Raw genomic sequence first — 20,346 nt, 5'->3', positions numbered from 1 at the left:
ATCTTACCTACCACAAGCACTAAACTCAGAGCTTTCACAGCATTTGGTATAAATGATACAGAGAAAGCTTATTAATTTGATGACAACATGACTTAGAAAAAATATTGTTCATAGTAGCACCATTTGGCATGCCGTGGGTGTTCCCTATTTAAAGGGGCAAAAAACAGTATAATATAGGTATTTTAACTACAGAAACAAAAAACCATAGTTATTACTGACTTTACAGAACAGAAAATACTTACTGAACAGTTTACCAAAAGATTCCCTTTTTGCCTTTTCAGCTTCATATAAATGTTTCCCATCTTTTATTAAAGCTCCTGCCCACTATAGAAGGCAAAACATACATATTTAGTTACTAGTTTATACACTGATAAAGGTTTGGTCTCAAAAAGTTTCTTACTTACCTCCCTGTAGTGTTTTATGAACATTTTTCTCCTTACAACCTCAACAACAGCCAGACAGTACATTTGAGGAACAGTACTGAGAGCCTCTACAACCTTGACCCTTTCTAAGAGCTCTGTTACAAGACGAAGCAAAGCTTGTAGTTTCTCTCCATCTTGGTCAGCATGAAGCATTACAAAACAACACCACCTATAGAAGTAGGTTACACATTAGAAGATAACAACTTACATCTCTTCTATATTTAAATTTCCACCAAGATTAGCAACATGTCTGAATCACCTGAACAACGACATCGTTTTACATGGGACAACAACAGGCTATTTGGAAATGTTAAGTATTCAGAATTCAGAAGTTCCCTTACAGTTCCCTCTTAATTCCTCCTAGAAGGAAGACTACTTAGTGCTCAGAAATGAAAGTTACCACCATATGAGTTAAGTTTTGTTTTTAACAAGTAATGCTCTTAGCATATATAACCTTGGGTGGCATGATATTGCAACCTTCTCCATATACAGATTAAAAAAAGGTGGTATGTCAAGAGCACAGAAGACACTATTGTTTCTTTTTAAGTCTTAAAAATACTTACTGAAAAGCACTAGCAAGAAGAATTATTAAAGGTGAGGTTACTATCAAAGAAACCAGAAGACAAAAGAAAAAAATAAGATTAAGTTGTCACCATTTACTCCCTCACTACAAATAACAGTCCCTGTAACACAAATTCCCATTTTGTATAATCCTATCTTCAATGGTCTTGTTAAAATACAGGTAGTTTTTCCTTGATCATTACATTAACTTAAAACACAGATACCAAGATAATTACATCACAGGACAACTACTTAAAAGGGGATAGACCAGTGTGTTTGAGCAGAAAAATTATAGAAGATTTGCTGCCAAAGAAGTTGTAAGATGCAGCTATATCCCTAAAGTAATAAAAAGTGTTTTTATCGACAGAAGTGGAGTAAAAGTGAAATAATATATACAAACATCATTAAGCAACCAGGAACACATCCCAACACGGAGAGTACAAGACAAACACATGCACTGTTAATTTTATCTCACAGTAACAAATAGTAAGAAATAAAAAGAGGGCATTACATGAAGCTAACAAGTGGAATATTCAAATACAAAAAGTACTTTTTCCACTTAACATACAGTTAAACTGTAGAAACCTACTGTTATAAAAGCCAGGAATTTATGTGGATTTAAAAAAAAAAAAAGTTGAACTAATTCATAGGAAAAAAAACCCTCCAACAGCAATTAAACATGAGGACTGCTTCTTGATCAGATAAACTAAGCTATGTGCAAATATTCTCATGGAGAAATATCCTTATGTCCTTTCCTTATTGTTATATCTATGGTCATTTGCTACTAGCTGCTACTGAAGACAGGTGACAAGAACCTTTGGTTTGACCCAGAATACAGCGATTTTTTAATCTATGCTTTATTCTTCTCTTCGGATCTACCCTCTTTGGCTTTACTCTCCATGCCTCACAAGCTTATTTTTTCCAAAGGGATGTAAACATTTCCCTCTAATAATTCTGGAATTAAGCATATAGCTAGACAAATAGTTTAACACATAATAAGTGAAAGTGCAAATTTATGACAAACTAGCTGCTACATACTATCAACAAGTACTTGTTACAGTGAAAAATGGCACACGAAAAGTTATCTTTTTAGATAAAAGCATATGCATGGGCAGTTGAAAAAAATTTGCATTCTGATTTACCTAGCCATAACTTAATTTATAACAGGATCTTTGTTGCTAGCGCATTGCTGATTCTGCTTCTTTCTGTACCTTGTACCTGTCTTGTCTATATAAACTGTAAACTTTTCAAGGAGACAGAAATTCTACTCTGCAGTTATCCAGCATTTAATAGGTCACAATGTGGCCTAATTATTAGCTGCTAGGATAAACAGTATTTCTTCCGGGAAATTAACAACCTCTCTTCTAAGTTTTTCCATGCATCTGACATGGCAAATTAACTAAAGCTTAAGGATTAGGTACAGTAATGGGGGGAAAAAAACCCTGTATTTCCAATTGAGTGATACAAACTATCTATTACCATCCATGTCATACAAAAATGAGGCTTACTTGCAAAAAAAATCATTTTTGCTAGCCGTCATTTTCATTTTTGCTGGATATAACTATTCTTCATGAACTGTAAGCAAGCCAGAAACTACTGACAGGTTTTTCTGCTTTCATACGATCACAAGGCATTGAACAGCATTTTACTTCTGCTCATTATATGTTCTTTTGAAAACATCAATAAAATTGCCAGTCAAATTTTAAATAAGATTGACAGCTTGAGAGACTGATGTGGGGAGGAAGGGAGATGTAGGCTCCTGGATATTGTTTTACTGATGTGAAGAGTGTCAAAACTGTAGGAGAAGTTTCTGTTTAAGTAATGTTTCGTTTCACACTTACAAATAACTTCATAAACTGAAGTGATGCAGGTTTTATTTTCTCTCCCAATAAAAAAAAATGTATACATTACTAAAGTCTTCCTCATGACACTTTTTAAACGCTCTCGATCTAAGTGGAATTTGCAATATAAAGTTGAAAAGTTGTAACTTACTTTAGTCTGACTTGTAGATTATTTGCAAGCTCCTGTTTGGCAGTAGTACATTTCTGCTTAATATCTAATAGTTTTCTGTGATTAGTTAACATAATCATCAGCTGATTTGCATGACTCAAACACAAATCAGGCAGCACAGAAGGATCTTTCAAGTTTTCAGCTCTCTTCTGATTAGCCAAAAATCCCTAGAGGACAAAAGACATTTGTTACACAAGCTTTATGGCAAGCAAAAAGCACTGAATCCTTTAGATATTCCAAGTTCATATGATCAAGTGGTCCATCTCTTCTGTAAGAATGCAAGAGGTTTTAACAAACTTACTTTAACTATTATGGAATACAACAGAACACTACATAGTTTAGTAAAGTGTCAAACTTACTTTCTTCACTCTTAATCCATCCAAGATAAACCTCACCTGAAACCCTTTTCCTCTCAAAAAGTTACCAATATAACCATATAAGAACTTTAAACAACTAGCCAACAGCAATAAAAGATTACAAAGTTGATGCAATGTAAAAAAGTAGCTACTGGGAATGAGAAGATTTCTAGTTGCTGCTAATAACCAGCTTATTGACTTCTGGCATAAGCAAGACTTGCGTCAACATACAGCAAATGCAGCACTGCCGTGGACTAAAGAATGTATTTTTTGTACAACAAAATTCACATGTGAGGCTAATTTCCCCCATCATTCCCATAAGAATGTATGTGTGAATTCAAATATGACCTTCATTCAGTTATCCACTGAAATAGGAAGTACATCATTGTCACGAAGTTTTCAGCCGTCTAAGAACTAAGCTAAGTTACTGAACTTCCCTATGAAGCGCAGAATGTGTAGCCTTCAAAACACATAACAAATAATTATTGTTGCATGTGTTTATATTTAAGTATGCCAAATATTTTCCATTAGAAGCACACATTTTCAGTTGCTCTTAACCTTTCCAAAATGTAGTTGCTTGGCATTAGCTTTTCCATATGCTGGCTGTATGAAGCAGACTTCTTGGATGAAATTTGGGAGTAACAAAGACTGAGCCATTTCCAAGAGGGAGCTTTAGGAACAGTAAGTGGTTTTACAAGCCATAAAAATTCTTAACATTGGTTTTACTTAGAAGCTTTAACCTTCCCTGGACTTCAGGAGAGCAGACTTTGGCCTCTTCAGGAAACTGCTTGGAAGAATCCCATGGCATAAGGTCCTAGAGGTAGGGGGGGGGGTTGTGTAAGAAAGCATGCAGGGATAGGGCTAGGAAGGCCAAGAGGTATCTGGAGTTTAATCTGGCAAGGGATGTCAAGAACAGCAAGAAGGGCTTCTATAAATACATTAATAACAAAAGGAAGACTAGGGAGAATGTGGGCCTGCTGCTGAATGGGGCAGGAGCCCTGGTGATAAAGGATACAGAAAAGGCTGAGGTACTAAATACCTTCTTCACCTCAGTCTTCACTGGTAAGACCAGCCCTCAGGAATCCCAGACCCTGAAGACCAGGGAGAAAGTCTGGAGAAAAGAAGACTTTGCCTTGGTCAAGGAGGATCAAATTAGAGATCATTTAAGCAAACTTGACATCCATAAGTCCATGGGCCCTCATGGGATGCATGCATGAGCACTGAAGAAATTGGCTGATGTTACTGTAAGGCCACTCTCAATCATCTTTGAAAGGTATGGCAGTCAGGAGAGGTGCTTGAGGCCTGGAAAAAGCAAGTGTCACTCCAGTCTTCAAAAAGGGCAAGGAGGAGGACTAGAGGCCAGTCAGCCTCACCTCCATCCCTGGAAAGGTGATGGAGCAGCTCATCCTGGATGCCATCTCTAAGCATGTGGAGGAAAAGAAGGTGATCAGGAGTAGTCAGCCTGCATTCACGAACGAGAAATTATGCTTAACTAACCCGATAGCCTTCTGTGATGGAATGACTGACTGGGTAGACGAGGGGAGAGCAGTGGACGTTGTCTACCTTGACTTCAGGAAGGCTTTTGACACTCTCCCATAACATCCCCATAAGCAAGCTGATGAAGTAAGGGCTAGATGAGCAGATGGTGAGGTGACCTGAAAACTGGCTGAATGGCAGAGCTCAGAGGGTTGCGACCAGTGGCGCAAAGTCTATTTGGAAGCCAGCAACTAGTGGTGTACCCTGGGGATCAATACTGGCTCCAGTGTTCTTCAACTTATTCATCAGTGACCTGGATGAAGGGACAGAGTGCACTCTCAGCAAGTTTGCTGATGATCCAAAACTGGGAGGAGTGGTTGATACACCAGAGGGCTGTGCTGCCATTCAGAAGGATCTCATTAGCATGGAGAGATGGGCAGAAAGGGACTTCATGAAGTTCAACAAAGGAAAGTGCAGAGTCCTGCACCTAGGGAGGAGTAACCCCATGCAGCATCTGTACAGGCTGGGGGCTGACCTGCTGGATAGCAGCTCTGCAGAGAAGGACCTGGAAGTCCTGGTGGACCTTCTTTGCTGCAACAGAACATTGCTGACCACAAGCCAGCAATGTGCCCTTTTGGCCAAGAAAAGCAGTGGCATCCTGGGCTCCATTAGGAAAAGGACTGCTAGCAAGTCAAAGGAGGTGATTATTCCCTTCTAACTCAACCCTGGTGAGGCCACATCTGCAGTGCTAGGTCCAGTTCTGGGCTCCCCAATACAAGAGACAAATGGAGCTACTAGAGTGAGTACAGCAAGGGGCCACTAAGATGATTAAGGGACTGGAGCATCTCTCATATGAGGAAAGGCTGAGAGAGCTGAGACTGTTCAGCCTGGAGAACAGAAGGCTGAGGCGGGGGGATCTTATCAATGTGTATAAGCATCTGAAGGGAGGGTGTAAAGAAGACAGAGCCAGACTCTTCAGTGGTGCCCAGTGACAAGATAAGAGGCAATGGGCACAAACTGAGACACAGGAAGTTCTATGTGAACATAAGGAAAAACTTCTTCACTGTGAGGGTGACTGAGCATTGGAAAAGGTTGCTCAGGGAGGTTGCAGAGTCTTCATCCTTAGAGATATTCAAAAGTCGTCTGACCAGTCCTGGGCAGCCTGCTCCAGGTGACCCTGCTTGAGCAGGGGGGTTGGACCAGATGATCTTTAAAGGTTCCTTCCAAACTCAACCATTCTGTGATTCGTATTATGGGAGCAGGAATTAGAAACTCACCCTGGGCCTCTGTGGTGTAAGAAAAGATGATAAAAGAGATAGGGACAGAAGAGCATTAGGACTGCATTTCTCCACAGAATCTGGAATGAAACATAATCTCTGAAATAGTTTCCACTTTACCAGTTGTCCAGTGCGTGCGTGTGCACGGGGAAGGCTGCAAACCCTGTCAGTAATACATTTTTCTTCTTCCTTTACTCCTTAAGAAGCTGCTGGCTTTGTACCACAACCAGTTAGAAGGAACAGCAAGATCAGTAGCACACACGCTTTTGGTGTCAAGATACTCTCTTGTATTGGGATGAGTAGAAGTGAGGGAGTTTACAAACCTTATTTACCTCACTATGAGTTCTCAGCACCTGGGTTTCTAACATGTCCTACTCATGGCGGGGGCTGACAAATCTCTAGTTATGAGTGCTTCTACTATGGATCATAACAAGCAATTCCTGAAAGGGTAGGAAGGCTGAAGAAGGAAGAGGGACTGCATTAGAGAAGTGAGTATCAAACTACAGATTACAGAAGGTAATGTATTTATACATATATAGCAGAGACAGGGAAGGCAGGGACAGAGAAAGAGAGCTGCTGGCATACGAACTACTGTGCCAAGCTGCTGTCTTCTTTACCACATTCAACAAGCGAGGTAAGATATTGCAGGAAACAGGGTGCAGCTTAGACAAGAAAATGCCATCAAACAAAACCAGATTCTAGCTGTGATTTTGTTCACATTCATATGTCTCTCACACGACTGGTCATTAAGTGGTACTTTAAGCATGTTCACATAAGCTTACATTTTCTTAATAAAGAAATCAAGACCAGAAAATAGTTTTAAGCATTTTTTTCTGAAGCAAAAAGAACTGTATAATAGAGCTATAAACAGTTATGCTGAAAAGTGAAACCACTGTCATTTGCTGCTTTGATACTGAATGTGAAGAGACCTTGACATTAGGAGATGCTGTAAAACATACCCGCAAAGCCTGAAATAAATATTTACATTCTAGTGAGAACAAAACAGAAATCATGAGAAAGCAAGTATCAAGCAAGCATGTTACCTGTCATGAAATAAAGAAAAAGAGATGTGCACTGAAGATGCAAGAGAATACTAAAGAGCTATCAGTTTACTGAACACCGTGCAGCCCATGCATTGAATGGGGGAAGACTATAGGAAACAAAACCAGGTTGCAAACACTAAGTATATTTTTTTAACCAAGCCAAAGGAATGAAAACTAGAAAAGGTGGGAAGAATTGTTACAGGATGATCAAGAAAAAGGAAAGCCCATCAAAAGAGCTTGGTTTGTTCAGCCAAGAAAGATAGACCAGGAAGAAAGATATTGTCATAAGCATTACAGAACTACCAGGTACCAAAAATCAAGGGCAGCGTAGGCACGAGAATATTTAGATTTGAACTAGCCAAGACAGAATCACACTGAGAGGTTAAAGAGGCTCCACATTTTCTGGAAGGGAAAGACCTATGGAAAGCAAAAGAACTCTTAAGGCAGGTCTAGGAACAAGCAAATTAACTAAGCAATGAGGCCTTCTAACTTATCTGCAGATGACTGTTTAATGGAATAAGTTTATTTTGAATCTTAATGAGACTGAGGTCAGAAGGGATAGTCAAGTCAAATTCTAGACAGAGCATTAGCTTTTTCTCATCCAGGGAAACAAACCAACAGCTTTCAATACATATATTGCCATGCGGATTACCATTTAGATTTTCCTTATCCTTGTCCTATAAAGTACATCCACTTGTTATTTCTTTATGAAAAGAATTAGTTAACTGCTAAAGTGCTAGTTATAGGATGTTCTTTCAAAGTAAAACCAAGTATTAACACTAATTACACAAGTTGTGAGAACTACGTTTAAACATACACAAATCCTCAAAGTTTCTGAATAAAATTAACCCCTTGTTCTCTGCTGTCTCAGCTGCTGTTCTTTGATTTTATATGCACACTATCATTTGAATGAATAACATGATAGCTTACATCAGGTTTGCAATGTTTTTCAGACTGTATCCAAACAGCTGCATTAAATATAAGATTTACATTACAAAATTATACGAGCATATGAAATAACCTGTTAAAACTGATATCAAAATGTTTCCTGAGGCTCAAATATAAAACGAAGAAATAAAAGCAACTGGAAGTATACTTAGTCACCTGCTTAAACTCACACATTCAACAAATCAAAGACTCAAAAAACACACCACATTATATCTCATTGTTCTTAAAATAACAAAACAAATAAAAAACACTGATACCATAAATAAAGCAAAAGAGGATTTAGAAAAAAACAAGGCAACAATGAAAATTTGAAAGATACAAATCCTCAATAACTTTTCAAAAGGTGTCAATATCCAAATTTATAGAGGCATTTAAACAAGGTGACAGTGTCTTTCCAACTGACTTTTAGGTGTCTCTCTCAAAAGTAGAATTAGTAAACTTGAGGTAGGCTCCCCATTCACACGAGAAGGGAAAAAAACATACCTAAGAATGCAATTCACAACACTGGGGAACTGAGTAAAGGGATGCACGAGCAGCTTCTCCATCATGCTGAATTGCCCTTGGATTTAGCCACCTGCCTATGATTTAAGCACCTATGCAAGACTGGGATTTAGCACAAACTTGCTCCTAAATCTATTCACTGAAATTATTTCAGGACAGGCTCCACTTTTAAAGAATGCTGCCAGAAGGACTGGTAGCACCCACCTTTATGTAACAGTCAAAGGCTCAGAGGATGCAGCAGGAACCCTGGGTCCTATGCGACTGCCAGCCTCCTTTCTCCCCTAGGGTCTCAAAAGGGGCCACTAGCCACCAGGATGTTGGCAAGATAGGGAGAGAACGCTGTGCACTTACTCCCACTAATGATATACAACTGTGCAAACAAAAATAAGAAACTCTTATCCCTTTCTTCATGCTCCCAGCTTTGATGTAATGGTGAAAACCTGAATGTCAGATAGTAATCACATATTTTAATACGGTTTCCATTATAAACAAGGCATTAAGGACAATCTGAGGTATGAAGTTAACAGAAGTTCTTTACAGAAATAGTATTTAAAAAAGGAGCTTTACTACCTCATTATAACATTTTAAAAATAAAGGAGTTACACCTTTTGAAATAGTTTTAAATCAAATTTCTTATCACTTCAAACGACACTGTCCAGTGCAGGCACACTACTCTCTCCCCTCACTAGGAGCTTGATGAGCAATCATTAAGCACATTACCTCTCCCCCTGATCCTCCATCTGAAATGACTGCTTACCAAGGACTCACTGCTCCCCTCCAGGAAAAAAAAAAAGGTTAACCTGGTTATGCCTTATTCTGTATCTCCAATTGAAATTCTGGTTTTCTTTATTGTTTTCCCAGATCTAGACCATAAGGACACCAGAAAACCCTTCCACAACTGAAACTTGATCTCGCCAGGCCTTCTCTAAGTAGAGTTCTCTGGTGTACCAGCTCCTCTTTTCTGCTCATAAAAGAAGAGAGCATGCCTGCTCAGTAAAAGGAAGTATTGGAAACAGTCTAACTGCATCAGCATGGACAGAACTACACATCAGCTAAATAACATTACCAAGAAAGAGGATTAAGGACCAGAGAAGCTCAACAACTGACTGGATGTATTTATTTGATCCTGGAGTTAGTCCAGGGCCAGAAAAAGACAACGCACTAAAAACAAACCAGCAAATTAGCCCTAATGTAAAAAATACGGCGCTGTTCTGGTGGCTCAAGAATCTCAGCTGCAATATTTACCAGACCATGCTCAAACAAAACGGCACACAGGGTTATCACTTTCCTTCGAAAGTTAGCCTAATTGCTCATTCTAAACAGAAGTCCAGATGTGCTTAAATTGTATTCTGGAAATATTATTTAAAACTTCAAAACAAGCACTATAGCTTATAAAATATATATATATTTTTAATCAACTGAAATGGGATTTTCATGCATAAAAAAGCAGCTGTAAACCAGCTAGAACTTAAACAGAATTGATAACGATATGTAGGGAAAAATACTAAGAATACTCAAGCCAAATGCATCCTTCATTTCCATGAGCTAAACATTCTCTCTAAAAACACCTGTTTGAAAGTAGATTTTAAAAGGAAAATACACAAAGTCTATAACTGTTAGATATCTTCATCAGATCCTGTTTTACTAGCAGCTTTCCTTATTAATGTGCAAAATGACACATTAAGACAGCACAAGTGCGTAGAGTTTGTAAAGCATTCAAAAGATTTAAGAAGACATATCTTCATAAGTATTTTCCAAGTTTCTGTTTCACCATATTTTAACTGATTCTTACTCACCTTGAAAGAGTCCGATTTCTAAAAAATAAACAAGATACATTCTAGTCCAGAAATAATACTGGACACTGATGAGTCTCAAACCAGTAATTTTATATTGATGCTTTTTACATTTGATTGGCTGAAGAGTTAATGTTTTTCCAAATTTATACCCAAGGGAGCCTCGATGGAAGTAATCTTAATTATAAAAATATAAAGCTCAACATGCAGTTGATAAAGTTGCAGCGAACTATAGCTCTGCATGTTTTTAATGCATTTACTCTTATTTTAAGTCTACGATATTACATGTGAAAGGTTGTTTTTTACTTTATAGAATGCTTTTCTTTATATGTATACATACATATATTCAGAATAATTATACACACACATACATATATATGAATTGACATGAATGTAAGCCCTATGAAATATTTAAGATCCAGTGCTCTATCACCAACTGTAGTATTTTCGGCTGGTTTGATGATATAGAATAAATATTGAAATGAATATGTGGTAATTGGAGTTATGCACTGAAAATATGAACATAAGATGTAGAAAACCCCAACATTTTAATGTTAAATTTTTATGAATATAGCATTATAAGGGACCTCTATTGCAGTATGTTGAAAACTATCCCACAGTAAGAGGTGTAATTATTGTAGTCTTTTACAGCATACACACATCTATAAATACACCACACAAATGTTACCTGAGCAAGTTCTTTTTGTTCATTTACCAGTCTGCTGCAGCTTGCTATCATCTGGTCCAAGGCATAGAGCCTATCCTCAAGGCCTTTAATAGCCTTCATGTTCTGATTATCTAGTTTGGCGATAGTTTGCCGACATTCTGCCAAAAAGGGTTGGATGATCCTTGGATCAAGCTAAAAGAAGAAGAAGAAAAAAAAAAAGAGAGAGAGAAAGACAGGTGCATCCTTATTTTTTGTTTTAAACAAAATACCTAATACTGCACGTGCATCAGGTTATAACTCACTTTTAAAGAAAGTTCTACAAGAAAGGTTTTATTAGCACTTAGCCTACTGAAAGTTTAAAGAGCTATACGAATTTTTATAGCCTCGATATTTTTCCTTCATAATTCTGTAGTTTCTCATACTATTTTCACTAGGATTTTCATTTGAATGAATGTATGCTTACATCTTTTGTCTGTTTCAAAATTCTGATCTAATGAGTCTCTGGATTTTATATTATGGAATAAATTTCTTTAAAGTATTCTGGACCAGCAGAGCATACAAACCAAGTCCTTCAAAGTGGAAGAAAAAAACCTGTGTGTGTGTGTCGGGGGGGGGGGGGGCAGGGAACGGGGAAAGAAAAGAGCTGTTAAAGCAGATGAACCCAGTCTCCACTGGACTTAAAGAAAAGTGCAATAGAAAGTGGAGAGAAAGACATACAAGACCTATTAGCCTCTCTCTAGAGAATTAATAGGTTTAATTGATGGCTCCTTAGATAAGCAGATCAGTTCCAGATAACTAGAAAACAAGCCATAGAAGAAAATAGAGTTGTTATACATTTTGATAATATTTTTGCTATAATATTTTTTTAAAAGTAAAGTTTATTTTATCATATTCCCTTATAGCCCATTATCCAGAAAAGATAACTTTGAAATATTAAGAGGCTACATTGAAGTCAACAGATATTAAGGATGATTCCTCAAGTTTCACTATAAGAACAATGAAATAAATTAGAGCCTTCATTTACTTAGTTTTGAAAAAAAACCATAGGCAATTGCAACAGTTTATATAGGACAGAGTTTAATTTAAACATGGAATAAATTAGTTAGGAACACACTGAGAGTCATTAGGCATTAGCAGGATATGAACAAATTTATCCAAAATGGCTATGGTATGCCATCTGTTATGTGAGAACCCCTTGAAAAAAGATACTGCCCTGTGGGGCCACACGACCTGTCAAAATACTGGCTCTTTTGTCATCATGGAGAGTTTGTACCATGTCACTTACATCACCGAGCACACAAACTAACCCTCAAAGAAACCACTTACGTATCTATATTAACGTGAATAAAAACACTATCTTCCCCTAAACTGTATAAAAGCTTTCCTTCACCACTTTTTCATTCTGGAAACACCGAACTCGGGTATAAGAAGAGACAGCTGAATAGGAGAAACATTATAAATTAAAGAGCAATTACAAACAACAGGTCTTTCATTCTCGATTACAAAAAAAAGAGGAAGTGTTAAACACTGGTAATTTACCCAGAATAAATAAAATGACAAGGTATTTCAAGGCTTTCTTAAAACTGAGATGCAAGGACTGAGTTTGAATGTCTGATGAACAATCTCTTTCAAGTAAATTGTCTTCAAGAACCAGTAATCAACACAGATCCTGGGATTCATCCAGACTGCTCTAATACAGTTTCATTTTCATTGTCATTCTCTTCAGGATTGTGTGTCCATTGTGTCAACCTGAACAGTTTCTTGCAGGGGAAAATAAAGAGCATATGGGTAGGGGGAGTTGTTTTGTTTTTAATAAAAAAGAAACCACCACAGAAAACCTATTCCTCCTCTTCCACTTTGCAGTTTATTTCCTCTATCCATTTTTTTATTCTGTTTTTGACTTAAACACATCCATGGTCTTCAGTTCTTTTCACTGGTAGATAATAATTGTTCTCCTGGTCCTCAAAAGTCTCTTCTTTTTCCAGTCTTCTACTTAAGTACCTATAGCAGTACTTAAAGACATCTGGGTTAGCTCCTACTTACCTACTACTTTTGCTGCAGCCTAGGTTTCTGCAGTTAGAAGCTTCATCTTGTAGAAACACTTAGAGGCTAAAAGAGCCATAAACCTAGCAGCACTCTGTGCAACACACCAGTTCTACCAAGACTAGCAGTATCAAAAGTATAAAGCTCACATTCTCATGATTTATCCTTCAGTGAAAATCTTACCTGAATTCAGAGTTTCAAATAAGAATTGCAATCATGAACCATTTGCATAGTTTGTATTTCCAAAAAGAAAAGGGCAGGGGGATAAGGGAGAAAAAAAATAAAAAATTAACTGCCATTTTATCCAGTTTTCTATGTTAAAGTGTCATCTTGACTAAGTATTGAAAGAACCACTGTGGTGCAAGATATTTATTTAGTAATTCTTTCCTTTTCAGCTACAGCCTAATCCTGTTTTCAAAATAATTCTAAATCAATGCCTGCCAAAGACTTTTGAGTTGTCTCAATATTTAGTCCAATGTGGGAATTACTTTTGAGATGGAATTCAAAATCAACATATGAAACCGACTGCTTGCTGATGCTGCCTACAACAGATGGGGCTTAGACATGATGACTTAAAGTAGGACTGGAAGAGGCTGTCTTAAGGAGCGAGTCCCAAGACAAAGACTGTATTCTTTGTTCAAGGATTAAGTTGTAGTAGTATAAAATTATAAATATGCAAAACTAGATTAGACAACTTTAAGAAATAAGCTACAGCTTAAATTATAAACCAGCAAGAAAGAAGGGAATCACAAGGGGAAAGTTTTTAGTTTTTTTGTTTGTTTTTTAAAGGGTATAATGGTCATTGGTTAAAACAGAAGTCATTCAGAAACAAAAAAAGTGAGCAAGATTGCACTCTGTTAGCAGCAGAAATATGAACTAACATGTTGGGCTCTTCCAAATCTGTCTGTATCAGCTTATAAAAGAAAGTACACATATGGTATACAAAACTATCACAATTAAACTAACCTAACCACCTAACCAGTTTGTCCTGCATTTTAATAAAGACCTCAGTATTTTTAACAGAGAAATAACATTAACTTTGGTCCAGGAAAATCTTCAGTTTCACTACAAGTATAATTTTCATTAAAGTGAAAAAAAGCATAGAAGTGGCTTTGTTTAAAAGCTACAAAGAGAACAACTTGTTTCTTTCCATCCATAAAAAGATAATAAAAAAGCAAGATGATGAGCATTCACTGTGAAATTGTAAAGTTTATTAAAAGTCTGATTCTTAAAATTCAAGAACTCTTGGAATACTTTTTCCTCCACTCTCTGCTTTGCTCTGCATTCAGAAAGTTAGCAGAGAAACAAGCTACAGAAAGTCAAGACTCTTCAAAAGCTTTGGCATCTGGAAAATAAACAGCTGCTTTCCATAGGAAATTCTCAATATACAATGCAAGTTTAAGAAATGTTAACTTACCCTGCTCATAGAATCAAAACATTTTCTGACCAATGATTCAACATCATTAGGCCTATCTTGAACATTTATCCAGTCTAACAGAGACACATTGAAGGAAGGCTGATCATCATCTCTCAGTTCTACTGATGTTTCACTGTCCCGGACAGTAGCATTTTGACTGGATTCCTTATCTTCTTTTACATTTTCAGGATCTGTGCCATCCAAAGCTGACCGTTCAACTGACTTGCAAAATGAAGCTAACATTGATTTATTGTTCATTTTAGATACATCAGAATAAAGCACCAGTTCAGCAGATTTCTCATCCTCAGTTTCTTCACTTTCTGCCCCTCCATGCTCAGCTGAAGAATCCAGTCTTCCTAGACACTCTCTGTAACTATGTCTTGTTAGGCACTCCAGCAGTGGTATCTTGGCCATCACAGAAACAGCAGAACCCAAGCTTTTTTTAAAAAAGGGTAAAAATGAAGAGCCATCAGTACTTAGAAGCTAATATTATATAATAGTCTAGATGCAAGCCACTTGTAAAGTACTATTTTCATCCTTTAAAACTGAAACATTCTTAATAGCCTATATGCAGTTTACATGAATTATGTAACTACATTCAAGAATACTATAGTCAGTACCAGTATCCTGAGAGGAAGGCTAAAGAAATTACTGCAACTTTTGCTCTCTCCCACTGCTAAATACGAACTCTTCTAACCTTCCAAGTCAACTTATGTTTATAATACAATGAAAAAGCAACAAAACAGTTTGATAAACTGAGGCATGCCAATTTTTTAAAACACAATTGAGACTTATGTTTGCATTCTACATGTATACCAATGCTTATTAGCAGTGGGCTGATGTTCTCTGGTGACTACCTCTGTGGAGTTAGAATAGTTTCTATATAACTGGTATGCACAGAACAATGAAGTTCAACTTTAAAAGTAATCCATAGTCATGCTTTATTTCTTTAAGCATCCAACAACAACTTATATTCTATTAGGCAAATTACAGATAGAAAAATCCTGTAATACTAGTGTCCAGAAAGATTTCAAAGGTTTTTTTGAAGTAACAGCCAGAATTTGTAAGATACAAGTACACTTATACAAAGATGAATTCTGTCTTATAAATAACTTTAAACAAGCTTCATGTTTTATTCTCATCCTTGATCATTCTTAACACCTGTTTTGGTGAATTAAAAAGTAATTAATTTAGAAGTGCAAATATTTATTTGAAATATTCAGTTTACTGTCTGATTTTGTTATCCAACTATGTCTAGTGTACATTTGGAAAGACTCCAGCTCTTAAACAGCTGTTCATTAATAAGTTTATCTTCCACATAATTCAATACACACTTCTGTGTGCTAACGAGTACAAAGCAAAGTATCAGTTAAAAACGACTGCCATAGAGCAAAAAAGTGTTCTGAGGAACATAAAAATCAAACAAATGCATGCTTGATTAATTAAAACTAGCAACAGACACACAAACCAAAAAAATACATTTAAAATAAAGTAACTTTGGAGGCTGAAGTTTAATGGCAAACCTACTGTGTAAGTTTCAACTTGATATCATCTATGGACTGCAAATAGCTTGAATATACACTTTCAAACTTGAAAAGCAACTTTTGGTAAGAGTATGTACAATCTTCTAAATTGGCCATTATGGCAGCCCAGCCTTGGTGCTGAAGATGTTCATCATGTACAAGACCCTCACAAAAGGAGCAAAGCTTCTTAGCAACCTCATACATTTCCTGGAGAAAAAAAAAAAAAAAAAAAAAAAGAATCAAAAAATGTAAACAACTTCAGACAGATTTTTATAGTTTTATATTGCTACCACAAGTGAAGTGAGATACTTAGAAAATGAAACATGAAAGCGTTAAAATAGAAAGCGTTAAAAGATATACAACTTCTTGGCCAACATAATTTAAAACTTCAACGAAGAGTAACCAAACTTTTCACTCTTATGTAAAAGACTTAACAGATAACAAAAAAAAGATTATATAGATGATTTACTAAGAGATATCTTTCTTCCAAATAGATGAAAGTTGCAATTCCCCAAAAAACCGTTATGAAATTAAATACTGCTAATATAAAATAGGCAGTGCATACATACATGAATAATAATGCTTGTACTATTCTGATGGAAGGAGCTGACAAATGAGGTACATTAAGGAGAAACATGAAACAAGCAAAAACAAGACAATGAACAGCAGCATCACCCAGCTGAAGGACAGGTGCATTAGACGCAGGGAGAAATGCATGAGATCAATAGCAGGGCAGATACAATTGAAATCTTCCACTGATTAATACACCAAATGCAACAAGATAAGTAGCAGTGAAGACTGCACACAAAAATCCAACAACGTACCCCGAAACCTGGTATTTCCAAACTACTGTGGAAACTTTTCCATTAAACAACTAGATGACAAAAAGTCATTTAACTACTATAAACAGGTCAGATTTTTATTACTGCCCGACTGGAGAGCTAGGTACTACTACCCAGACAGCGAGGTAAGGCAAGTACCATATCCTATTAAAAGGCACTAACAGCAGTGCCCTATTATCCTTAACTCTAAAGTTTTAACTATTAATTAAAATAGCAGAATAGCTATTTTTAAGTTTAGCAATTTAAGAAACTAGAGACTTGTCCCCAGAAAAGTGCTTACTTCTCAAGCATCAAAATGGAAAAAAAACAAAACCAAAAACATAAGTCATATGGTAAATTCTCCAGCTCAATACTTTACAGTAACATACCATATTGTAAATATTCTCCTGCGGATACCTGTATGTTGGGTGTTAGTTGCCTACCCTCCAAGAAAGAACGAACTACCATTTTTTGTAGGTTGCACATACTGTTAAATTATGTTTGACTGCATACCTTTCCCTTGTTAATGTAAACACAAGAAAGCCATGAGTGGAGAAACAAGATTTTTAAATGATTCAAATACAGTGAGAAAGCAGTGTTAAAATTCCAACATCAGCATATTATAAAATGCATTTGTTGCTGATCACATGGTTAGCAGCACACATGCGTATACACAAAAACTTAAAAGCCCCAAACTGACAGCTTATCTTCCCAAAATAAACCACAAAACTGCAGATCATTTTATCAAAACATTTCAGAATTTATTGATTAAACCTGAAAGTTAGGAAGACTTAAAAAAAAAAAAAAAAAAAAAAAAAGATCTTCAAGTCTTGTCTCCAGCAGCGTGACAAAATTCCACTCCTTTCCGATACTGGTATCTAAGCTACCAGCAGATGAAGGATTAATATGCAAACACACCTACACATTCAATTTCAAGGAAATCAAAAACTATTGAAAGTTTCTACCACTTAGCAGTAGCGATTCTATTTGCCCTTTGTTTTTTGAACTTCCTCCATCTTTTGTGCACAAGAGAAATGATTTCCAATTTGAAAAGAACAGTTATTCTGTAAAAGTTCATCTCCTAAGACCAAATCAACTGTATTTTTCCCTAAATAGCAGCATAGGAACCAATAAGGCAACTGCGACAGCGTCCAGGCAGAGCTGAAATGTACACGTCATTATCTCCTGCCCCTCTGTACAATTTAAAGACAAATGCAAAATAATGCAATATTGACAAGTTGAAAGTTTTAGTATTTGCTTAAAATCATTTTTGTATGCAAGTTACACAAAAGCAAGCTTTAAGATATATTAAAAGATTTATCAAAAAGAACATGAAGCTGAGAGGGCAACCAAGTGTCTTGCATTGCGTTCCAGTGCATGCCCCATGAATGTAAACAAGCAGTTTAGTTTCAACCCACAAACACTATTCCATTCCCAAACTCAACCTCACTCCAAATTTCTGGCAAGAATCCCAAAAGCAAGAGCATACGCAAAACTACACATCAGTTTGAAGACTAAACCAATCCGAGTAATCTATGAAATCAAAACTAGCCCCCAAAACTTTTTAAGCAGTTCCTTCTAGTGAATATCAGGATTCACTGAGAAAAATAAAGACTGAACTTCTCCCATTGTCAAACAAAAATGTTTCTTTAAAAGTCCTGGGTACAGGCTTTTGTTGGTTACCATTTTCTTTGGACACACTAACATAGCATGAGAAACTCTTCTGTCCAATGAGGAAATGCATACACTAGGGTTGTTACGACCAGACATTCTGCCATGGGCTATACTCTTACCTAGTGTCCAATGTTTGGACAGTCTTAAACAGCATCCAATGTTTGGTTTTCTACTTAAATGTGAGTTCACAGTAAGAATCAGGGGTTACAAAGTTAGCTTTATCCTATGAAGTCCTTTCTTGTATGGCATTCTGGAGGCTACCTTGAGAACGTAAATGTTCTCAATTTTAGGTTTTAGTTGTTTCCAAGGTTGCTTCCTCAGTGAAACACTTTCAAACACAGAACAAAATCACAAGTCCTCAAATTTTGGTAGAGGAAAAAAAAATAAGTTGTGTTACAGTCGAAATCCTTTACTACACTAATGTCTAGAGTTGATGCACTTTATTCTAGGAGTCTGACCTGTGACAATTTACCCAAATTGGGAACTTCTCTCTGCAGTCTGATTCCTAGAAAAGTTAAGGAGACAGCATTTCCCAGCGTGGCAACTTAATATTTCTTTAATTTTTAGAAATCATGTACCAGAGGAACATTCTAATAGGTGTCAAGATCTATGTTGCAACAGAGAAGCCCACAAGAATTGCTATATGAAAAAGAAAGATACCTGTCATCTAAATAAAAACCAGGTTCATTTTGCATCTCTCCAGTATCAGATGAGCTACAACTCCCTGGCGTGTACACCAGAGACATGAAAATTAAAACAAAATCTCATTATGTAAGTGGTCATAAATATGATACTGACAGACAACAGAAGCTTTTCTGAACTATTTAGATCTCAAACTGAACTAGCACTGAGCTCAAAATTCCTCAAGCTGAAAACAGTTAAGTTTGAAATAATGTGTTCTCAAGACATCAAGTAATCTGTTCTCAAGGTAATCTTTAAGCCAATACACTGCATGCCAAATTGTATGACCAATGACATGATAGTTTTAGGATACATACATAAGATAATACAAGAGAATTTCATATTACAATCCTCACAAAGTTATTTCTACGTGTATATCCCAATCATCAAGAAATTCTCTCTTGGTGGGAATGGAGAGAGAAGAGGTACTATTCTGTCTGCACAGATCATCTGAAAACAATTAAAGTTTGCAAGAATTTTGTACTCCTTTTGACATCAGTTTCCTAGGCAGTATCATGAAATAAGTGTTCAACTAGAAAAGAGTATCATTGCGAATTTACTGAGCACAAATAGAAGGTTGTAATAAAGTTCAAACCACACAGAATAACTATTTTTGCACCTATCAGAACCGTTTCAGTCAGACATACTAAGCAGATACAAGTGCAGGGACCAAGAACGGTATGTTAAACCTTTATTTTCTTTTTTTAACATAGCAGAAAGAAGAAGAGAAGAAAACACTCTTTCAGTCAATCCTGTGCTCAACACACGAGGGCTGGAAGTAAAGTTAGAATAAAATGGTGAAAGCTTTTTGCTTCCCTTGGAATATTTGTTACTGATCAAGAACTATTTTGTATATAGCTTAAATGTTGTTAAGAAATTAAAATCTACATAAATATCTTTTCTATCATTCTATCATTACTGAAATGCATCATCATGTGAGTGGGCTTGTTCTTCCTGTCAACAGACAGTATTTTGGGGGAGACATCTTTGAGCTAGTTTAGATCATCAAGATCATTCTATTTCACATAATCAGGATGTCTGCATCTAGAGAAAAATTAGACAGTTCTCTACTAAATGCACCAAGTCTAGAAATTGATTTTAAGCATATAAGTGCAACATATGTTTTAACACTT

General features: G+C 36.5%; 1 protein-coding gene across 6 annotated transcripts in view; it reads right to left on the bottom strand.

Moving 5' to 3' along the window:
• RB1CC1 (RB1 inducible coiled-coil 1) overlaps positions 1-20,346 on the bottom strand; it is an 82,175-nt gene that overhangs the window by 34,891 nt on the left and 26,938 nt on the right. For all 6 annotated transcript variants that reach the window (XM_064507545.1, XM_064507544.1, XM_064507548.1 and 3 more), the window contains 6 exons: positions 16,042-16,244; positions 14,515-14,950; positions 11,076-11,246; positions 2,976-3,160; positions 405-591; positions 243-324 (listed from right to left, as the gene is read on the bottom strand). In XM_064507545.1, the coding sequence (XP_064363615.1) occupies positions 243-324; positions 405-591; positions 2,976-3,160; positions 11,076-11,246; positions 14,515-14,950; positions 16,042-16,244 (1,264 nt within the window). The remainder of the gene's footprint in view (positions 1-242; positions 325-404; positions 592-2,975; positions 3,161-11,075; positions 11,247-14,514; positions 14,951-16,041; positions 16,245-20,346) is intronic.

The sequence above is a fragment of the Dromaius novaehollandiae genome, chromosome 2 (genome assembly GCF_036370855.1).
Source record: "Dromaius novaehollandiae isolate bDroNov1 chromosome 2, bDroNov1.hap1, whole genome shotgun sequence".
Taxonomy (NCBI): Eukaryota; Metazoa; Chordata; class Aves; order Casuariiformes; family Dromaiidae; genus Dromaius; species Dromaius novaehollandiae.
Note: the sequence above shows the minus strand (reverse complement) of the source record. Positions and strands in the feature narration are given on the sequence as shown.